The sequence below is a fragment of the Mizuhopecten yessoensis genome, unplaced genomic scaffold (assembly GCF_002113885.1).
Source record: "Mizuhopecten yessoensis strain PY_sf001 unplaced genomic scaffold, ASM211388v2 scaffold11183, whole genome shotgun sequence".
NCBI classification, from domain to species: Eukaryota; Metazoa; Mollusca; class Bivalvia; order Pectinida; family Pectinidae; genus Mizuhopecten; species Mizuhopecten yessoensis.
Genome location: NW_018408921.1, coordinates 339,826 through 349,809, shown reverse-complemented (window position 1 = coordinate 349,809; position 9,984 = coordinate 339,826). Strand labels below are relative to the sequence as shown.

At 37.4% G+C, this 9,984-nt stretch overlaps 1 protein-coding gene across 1 annotated transcript in view; it reads right to left on the bottom strand.

Annotated features, from left to right (window-relative positions):
• The window catches only part of LOC110440490, a 4,016-nt gene extending 2,028 nt beyond the window's left edge, over positions 1-1,988 (bottom strand). The window contains exons 1-3 of the mRNA XM_021483602.1: positions 1,867-1,988; positions 714-948; positions 100-230 (exon numbers count right to left, since the gene is read on the bottom strand). Of these exons, the coding sequence (XP_021339277.1) occupies positions 100-230; positions 714-948; positions 1,867-1,912 (412 nt within the window). The 5' untranslated portion in view covers positions 1,913-1,988. The remainder of the gene's footprint in view (positions 1-99; positions 231-713; positions 949-1,866) is intronic.
• Positions 1,989-9,984: the final 7,996 nt, after the last annotated feature.

Here is a 9,984-nt window from a genome sequence, read left to right as displayed (position 1 = left end):
CCCCCTAGATAGATATCTGGATCCAGTTAAGTGAACTGTTTACGATTTGATATTCTGACCCACGTGTTCACTTAACTGGTCTTCATGTCGTTTACGTACCCATGTCCAGCTGCGCGTGCACGGACAGGCCGCCCCTGACGTGACAAGTGTAGACCCCGATATTTTCGGAACTCACAGACTGGACATACAGTAACTTCATCCTGGGGCTCTCTCCATTTACCACAAACATCCTAAAATGATAAATGAGGTGTTGCTTTTAAAATTGTGATTGACTGTGACAGACATGAGGTAAACAATGGGATACGTTAAAACAGAAATTTTGACTGGTTTTAAGGTTCACCGAACTATATTGTTAAAACGTTTTTACTGGCATGACAAAAACAAATTAATAAATCATTCCTTTGCTGAACATTTTTGAAAGAAAAAAGAAAACCAAACAAACATTGTTTTGAAAGTATTCTGAAAATGCAATAAGGTCAGACAGGATTCAAACCCTGGACCTTTACACTGTTAACCAAATGAGCTACCTGAGCGGCGCTTAAACCCTTTGCAAAATCCGACTTCAGTTATATCCAAAGATGAAATTAGGTGAGATTTCAACGATCATTATAACTAGAAAAAAAAATGATGATGATGATGATGATGTGATGATGATGATGATGATGATGATGATGATGATGATGATATGATGATGACAGAGGTAGGATCCTTACCTGCCCCTATTGGACCTGATCCTGGTGTATCCTGGTCCAAGCCATTCTATCCGGGGTGGGTACCCTACTTCCTCGGCCCCCGGACACCGGTACTCACAGGAGAGGGAGACCATCGCTCCTTCTCTAACGTTTATCTTTGTCTTGGTGACGTTTTCAAGCGTTTCCCGGTTCCACACGGTCAGTGAACATTGGGTGGTGTCGGTACTTGGTGCAGGAGTCGTCCCGTAGCACGTGACTGCAGCACAAAAACAAAAAGCATGGGGATTCTGATATTTTGTAAACTTTTGACAGATTTACATATTTACATTCAACTTCAAATTGCTTTTCCTTGTGACTCAAACAAGTGTTTTGGCGTTTAATATTTAATATTGATATTTTATAAATAAAAATCTCCACAAGAAAAAAACTGTGTGTGTGGATTGTGTTTATGAATGTCTGCTTTTAACACAACAGAGTTATTCTCCTATCCCGGAAGTAGGTTCGAGTGGCTTTTTTTATTATTTTTTTATTATTGTTGTTGTACGTATATAATATATGAAAGATTTATGCACAAATCAGCGGCCCAACAGTGTTACACATGTCTTTGTGTGAAGGGACTATGTTTTGCGGATCGATATTGCATAATACGTCTCGGTCACCAATAATCATACGCCATCGACTATCACTGCTCAAGATTGGAAATATTCTGATGTTAAATGTGGTTGTGAAAAGATACAACTCCACACTTTCAAAAAAAAAAAGATACAATCTCAATGCTCTCTATGACATTCTTAAATGTTTTGCTTTCAGTAAACCCTCGGGCCAGGCATTTACGAATCTTACCCATGTATATGAGATTTGTTCAGTCTTCCTCACAAAGTGGGTAAACATTTCTGCTGCGGAAAGCTCTTCCAAATTGTTTACATCGTTTCAATAAGCTATATTTGTTAAGAAAATTATGTATACCCGGTTATGTACGTTCATTTTGGGCTTTCATACCTCCATTGTCTAAGTCGGGGTTAAATTACACCCATATCATAATAGCCAAATGGTGCGATCTTTCTCTAGTATCAAACCATAATACAACGTGTATAGAAAATTGGGGAAAATAATATAAAAATGAACTAAGACAAAACACTAGATATTGTAAATATATTAAATTTGTTAAACTTACCGAAAAGCAGAACAAACAGGGCCACGAATAACAGCACGTCCTTCATGTTGAATTCTCAGTACATACAGAATTGATATTGTTTGTATATTGTGCTACTCCCCGATCGGTACGACACAAGCCAAAGGCCAACCAAATTGATATACTGGTTTATTGCTGAATTTTTGTTCATTTATTTTTTGTATTTTGTCGCAAAATTTGATGAAGTCTATAGTTATCTAGTTTTAATAGCAATATGAAACAGATAAAAAATGAAAAATTAACAGCTTCAATCATAAACATGTATGTGTTATCATTCATGTCTGTACCACATCAATGTAAAAGAATAAATTTGAAGTACAAGATGTTTATCATTTTTAATCATTGAAGGCTCAAAACATCTTATGAATAACCTAAATTGAAAAACATAACGGAGATATTCACTAAAACATTAAATAGTATGCAGAAGGCATTTCTATTTTGCCGTAGACAGAAAGAACAATTGACCAGGACTCCTTTTGAAACTTCATATTTTTCCGTTTTTGTTGTTGTTTGTTTTACATTTCTGATCATTCTTTTTGCCTGTCTGACACGTGCACTCAACCGCTTTTCATACATATGGACTATATTGTGCACGTCTCGAACAATGTAAAAGATCAAACTCGCAAATAAGATATTTCGTTGGCGTGTCCTTTTCGAATGTTTGTTTGATTATCTTTATACACAAGATGTATTGTGACTTGTCTACATTCCGTGAACACAGGAAATGATGACGTCCACACTGATTACACATGCATGTGTGCTACACAGCCCATACAGTGAATACTAAGCGTTTTGCCGTTTCTACTTCAAAAACAGACACAGACTAACAGTGTTTTCTGTATATATTCTGATATATGTCTGTCCTGCTTTTATCTCTATTATATATTTAGAGCAGAACCTCTACAATCTTGACTTTACCATAACTTATACAGGAACCTCTATTATCCGAATGTACATGCGTTACGGCTGCATCATTAGTCCGGAAAATGATCTATCTTATTATTGTGGCAGTGCTATGTTTTTTAGGTTATTTTGTAATAAGAGTTTAATTCAAATTATTAAACTATATAGTATTGTCTTAGTGAGAATGCTTAAGTTGTACGTATGTCTGACGTACTTAACTGTTTTTATATACCGATTCTCGTACTCGTTCAACCGGTTTGTCTGGTCGACGTGTGTCTCAGGTGTTTGTTACCTGTGCTGTTTTGTTATGTAAATATCTCACGTGATTGCATGTCAGCTCGTGCACTTGTACGTCTTGTATCTTCACTCCCGCACTGGACAGAGACCAGACCAGACATAGAAACCCATACCGACATATATTATACCGACTGCGGTGAACAGAACTCTACTTCATGTTTCCATAAATCATAGGATGTGTCCTTTTCCTCCCCAGAAAAGATGGATATCCTCACAGGCGGACTGACTGTAACCGTGGGAGTAGACAAGGCACATTTTCAGACAACGTGTGTCTCAAGTGTTTGTTACCTGTGCTGTTTTGTTATGTAAAAGCTGTCCGTTCCTTATGTGCTTCATCTATCGCCACCTGGTGGTACCCACTTTTTTCATGTCCAGAACAGTGAAGAACTTGTTGCCACTGAAACAGTCTAAAATTTCCTCTATCCTAGGCAATGCGTAGGAGTCCTTTATAGTTCGATTGTTCAATTGACGATAGTCCACACACAATCGTAGGCTCCCATCTTTTTTCCTCACCAACACAACATTAGAGGTCCATGGTGAATGCGACTTCCTGATAATTCCCCCCGACAAAAGTTGCTGAAGGTGTCCTTTCACTTCATCCAACATAGATGGTGGGATTCTTCGGTGACGTTGTTTAAAAGGAGTTTTATCCTCAAGTTCTATCCTATGTTGAACCATGGAAGAATGGCCAATATCCTCATCATGTTTTGAGAATACATCCTCATACCTTTTAATGAGTTCCATTCCCTCACTAAGCTGATATGGCGACAAAGGTGTATCCTTCGAGGAGGTGAAGTCTAGGATATCCAATATACTGGGTCCCTCCTGTTTCTCTATGGAAGGCGGTGGTTTCTCCATAATGACTTGTTCGCATCTCCTGTATAATTGTTCGTACTAATAAGGTTCCAATCGTAGCACTTTACTGAACATGTTAGCCTTTTTTATGAATCTGTTATAGTCTATTTTTAAATCTCACTTTCCATAGAAGAAAAATATGTAGATTTAACCACAGGGGTTCGTTACAAAAGTCTGATACACATATGCTATACTGATATGGGTCACAGCACACATACAGTGTTAATGTGTATTACTTATTTATAACGAACCCCTGTGTTTTATAATTAAATAAACAATGCAAAACCCGAAGGGAGATAACTCTTCTTAGATGAAGTTTATAAGTTGTAGACTCTCTCTTTAAGGAGTGAGAAATAAAGAGCGATATTTTTATATTACATCACGAGATTCTGCCTCGCACTCGGCACCAAGGCGACCGGTGTTCGATTCCCCGCGGATGTTACATGAAAATTAATGGTGTCACCTGCCTGATCACGACGGATTTCTCCGGGTACTCCGGTTTTGTCCTACATAAAGACCCCCAGCGCTCAAACATCCCATAGGAGCCTGAAGTTCTGTCAATAATGAATAATAATAGTAATACAAAAAAATACCCCTAATATGCTTAAAAAATAGAGCATATTAGGGGTATTTTTTGTGTATAACTATTATTATTCATTATTGACAGAACTTCAGGCTCCTATGAACATCCGCGCCTACAAGAGTGATAAATATAAGTTGAAATAAGTTGTTTCATTATTGTTGAAAAATAAATAAAGTTAATATTCAAAGACCCCAATTAAAAATAGGAACTTAGAACTGTAATTTTGATATATTAAACTTGTACATTAGCTTTTAAAATGGTAAATAGCGAGGTTAACGTAGTCAATAAGGCATAACGTCTGATGACGTCTTAAAAATAGTTCACCGGACTTAAAACGTGTCAATCACTTTTGCGGCCCAAATGAATACTACGAAATGCCTGTTAAAGGTCAAACAGTGTAAATAACGCTCATTACAATTACAAGATTCCAGCCATATATACATGTACAGTATCATACCAAATTAAAGGTCATAAGCATGTTTTCTTCTATATTTCATACATTTTAACACATTCCAGTGAATTTTCCTGAAGTCAGTTGTAATACCGGAACAGAAAATGGCGTCATGAAACAATATGGTCTGAATTGTTTCTTATAATATTTTCACAATTTTCCATTTAGCCGTTTACAAGCTGGACAAGTAAATCTCAAAATTATTTTTTTTGCTATGAAATTTTGTTAAGATAAGGAACAAAATGGCGAGACAAAAATGCTGAATGTTTGAATAATTTGTCACGTCTTGAAAACCGTTCAACAAGAACAACTAAAAGTATTGTGAGAGAAAAAATGCAGATAATTGACTTTAGGAAATTTCACAGATTTTTGCTTAGAAATGTTCGAAATAAAGAGGGAAAAAGTGAAAGGCCAGGGGTGTACAGGTTCGCATTTAATTAGCTACTGGTATTGATGTACGTTTTTTTATTCCATGGGATGTATCTCAAAAGATTCGACAGATATTTATGAGATCGTGCGATGTGAATGAAATCGAGCACATAAGCCGACGGGAGATAACTCGTATAAACTGCAATATACTAATCACATTTTGCTAAGAATCCCTGTTATTTTTGGGCATATGTGAAAATAAATATCATATTTGGTTTACACTGTGATTATTTTTGAAAAATTGATTGTTCTTTTATTTCATCAGCATGCACAAATTCCAAAAATCGTAATTACAGTAGGAAAATGAGCCTCAGGAAAAGGGTTATCCTTAAAATTGGTAACAACGAGGTATTCACTAAATAACTTTAAATTGAAAAAAATACAGAAACTGTTTTAGTATCGAGTGTGACGCCCATGAGCATCAGTTACAGCTTCACAACGTCTGCACATTCCCCGAATGAGATCGCTTATCCGGTTTTGTGGGATAGCGTTCCACTCAGCTACCTAAGCTGTTCCCAGCTCCTGGAGCGTTCTTGGCTGAACATTTCTTGCAGAGAGAGAGAGCTGTCTGCAGCATGTCCCACACATGCTCGATGGGATTTAGATCCGGCGAGCGGGCTGGCCAATCCATTCGCTGAATAGTGTCTTGCTGTAGAAACTGCTCAGTCACCCTTGCTCTATGCATTATTAACATTATCATTCATAAGGATGAAGTGCCAGCGTAGGGTGTAACATAGGCATCAAGGATTTCATGGCAGTAAATCCGGGTCGTAATGGTACCATTATGGAAGACATGGAGGTCAGTTTTCCCACGAAGGCTCCCCACACCATCGACGAACCTCCGCCATATCAGTCATGTCCCACAACGTTACCTGCCTGGAACCCCTCTCCAGGTTGTATCCATACTTTAACGCGCCTGTCGGTGAAGTCGATACAGAATCTGGACTCGTCAGTAAAAAGAACCGGTTCCCATTCCTGAAGATTCCAAGTGCTGTGAGATTGGGCCCAATATAATCGGTCCCTAACATGGCGGGCAGTTAATTAAGGGAACTCGTCTTGCTGGTCTACGTGACCTTAAACCAGCATCATGAAGACGGTTCCTAACTGTCTGAGTGACTACCCGGGTACCAGAAGCATTCAGGAGGTCATTTCGTAAAACTGTGACAGTCTGGAACCTGTGACGCCGTGCCTGTATGAGCAAAAATCGGTATTGGCGCTGCGTTGTAGCCCTAGAACGACCTCCAGCATGACGTCTGGAAGGGTTTCCGTTAGTTTGGAATTTTAAAATGTTGTTAAAATAACAACAAATATTGGCCTCAGACTACATGTATATTGTGTTTGGTTAATCCACTTTATCTTTGTAAGTCATAACACGGTCGGTTTTCAGACGAGACACCGGCATAGGAATTAAAAGAATACGCCATTCAATCCCTATATAATGAACAAGAAGAATGAGATTTTGCAAATAACAAGTACATCAAAAATATCCTCATCCTCAGAGTAATATTAATTACGTGACATCGGTTTTAAACGACCGACTTCAATTTCGTTTAGTCGAAATTTTCCTTAAATTTATGCCTGTAAAATCAATATCATTCACACACATACACACAGTACTTACAGAGTGCATTGTCATCTATCTTTTAATATAAGTTTAAGGGTTGAAGATGAAACAAATCTGTAGCAAACACATTTCGGCTGTTTACACGTGCGCTACAGTATTATGAGATCATTGTACAATACGTCAGCAATACTTGACCAGGGCAGACCTTTTTGATTGTTCTTATATGTCTCTGATCATGAGACTCGTTACCAATAAAACCTATCCTCCACTTAAACACCCTTCAATCCCTAGGGATCACGACCAACCATCAACGTTATACATGACAAATACACTTGTGTGGATTGTAACGCTAAACCACTTGAGTTGAGTGATCTGCTTCAGTCAGCCTCGCCCTTAAGCTATAAGGACGATGCGGAGGCGTGTTTCGAAACACATATGACACAAAACTACGTGTGAAAATTTAGTCATATTTTAGATATCTTAAACAGAACCCCCCTCCTGATCTTGAATTATAATCCTTTCATTGAAACAAACCCTAGAGTTCCTTATCGCGTCATATCCTGTGTTGTTTGGTGACGTATTTCCGGCGGTTCTCTCTCTTGTATGTTATCCTGTCCACGCTGTCTCGTCTGGAACCGACGTGTTATGATTAACACAGATCAAGCCGATTTACAAAAACACTATATATATGTAGTTTAATAACAATATTTTTTTTATGTTCACGACATTTCAAAATATTGACACTTTCGTGATCCAAGCGTTCCCTCTCCCGACAAAACATAATTATATACATTGTATATGTTGTATTAAGTGAAATTTATATAAATGTATTAAATGGTATATATATATTTACATTTCTACTGAACTTGGACTCAATTTGGAGAGATTTTAAGACAAATATACTTTTCAATGTTTACACTTGCATTTTTTAACTTGTCACGTGATTTAAGCGAGTTACAGGAATGTTAGTTTGAGCACAGAACCATGCTTGAGGACAAGAACGGTTTCATGAATACGGGCCCTGGATGTCGACCTTAAGACTTGCTCACAACCGTACTATGAATGATCTTGTATTCTACAAAAAAGACTATGATTTATTTAATCAGCTGAACTTATATGGCAGCCATTAAATTTCACCTTCAAAAGCTCTTTTCAATTTTGAATTAATGCGTTGTCAGTAATCATCGTCACAGTCACTCCGATCGACGTCTTTTTTGGTTATGATTTTTAAAATAGTTTTCAACTTTGGGGTGAGACACAAAAAAAAAACACAAGCAAGATTCTGAACCCTCCAAGTATCATCGACAAACCTCGGGTGACTCCGCTACACTCTATCATTAGTGTGCGAGGAACGTGCCACCCGAGGAGTTCCGAGTGTCCAAGTATCCACTTCGCATACTTCCACAGTTTAGTCAACATGGAGCTAGGGTTCATATACTATAGCAACGCTTTCAATATACACATTTTTATGAACAGGGAAGTAAGTAACGGAAAAGAGATCCTGTTTGTCGAGAAATCAAAGCCAGATTTCGTATGTCGGTGTAATACTGTATGACAATGCTTTAAGGAAAAACACACACATGTATGTGTAGATTACATCTACATATAAACACAATGTTTTTTAACTACAAAAATAACAATATTTTAAGCAGTGTTCTTCCGTCCGCGCTATGCGCTGTGTTTATGAACAGGAAATACTGCCCGAACTGATTGGAGTAGGTGGGTCGGGGTTTAGGCGGGTTGGAGGGGAAAGTAATTTAGACAAGTCAGGAAAAGGTAGAAAATAAAGGTCCGGTAGGTGGGTGTGCGTCAATATTTAACATCACACTTTATTATGTCAAGTGGTACATGTATACATAACGATTTATAGGGATATATATATGCTTCAAGCACTGCACCGATGTATTGCCCAGTGACTGAGAGCAGAGGAAAGATGGATGGTACTTTTACCTATCTTTTAGTATATTGTAAAGTAATACGTGTAATTGAATATGACACAGTTCATCAATAGGGTCAGTAATACAAATTAAAATAGGAATATGACACAGTTCATCAATAGGGTCAATAATACAAATTAAAATAGGAATATGACACAGTTCATCAATAGGGTCAATAATACAAATTAAAATAGGAATATGACACAGTTCACCTACAGTTTCCATATAAAGTTATAAATAAATAAAACACATTTTCTTTTATAGATTAAGTGAAAATAGGTTTTAGGGGTTGGAGTTGGAGGAGGAGGAGGNCCGACTTCAGCCTATTCAGGAAAGATCAGAAATATGGGATAGGCTTATCCCTGATCATGGGCTTATATCCGGTCAAATACGGTATTTACCACAGGCACGTGTCGGTATATGAGTCACAAAAGCTAAAACAAAAATGCCAAGGTTCAAGGACCAGGAGATGTATTTTACCTCATCTTCATCATATGATATACATTATGCATATAAAGTGCCTGCGTGGACCCTGTGGTTTGTTGTAGCTTTTGTGACTTATATAATGACAAGCGCCTGTGAATTCACATGATAACTGACCACAGTTTGTTACAAAGCGTTGGTTTATCACATTTTCCCATGTCATGTTTTAGCATTGGTTATCATTCATTATCTGCTGGACTCTGTGTATCTTAAAAAAAACATTAGCTTGATTTTGTTGTAATGTTTATAAATATAATTATTTTAGTACATGTCGTACGAAAGAGATCATTTTAAATCCAATGATTGGTATTTTTTAAACAGTTTTAATATCAATATCTGATTCTAATTTACCTGAATGCTCCATTTACTTAAATAACTGAACTTGGTTGATCGTCGGTGACCACATTCGGAAGGTCCCGGGTTCGAATCCCTATTCGACGTATCATGTTTATCATTTGTAATTAACTTACTTGTGCCCGATTCCATTAGTTTGGAAATCATCGTCTTTTTTCCCCTTTAAGTTGTTTTCATATAGTCACAGAATGATTATTAGGTTTCCAACTCTTCTGGTTCATTTTGTTTGTTTTTGAATGGTTTA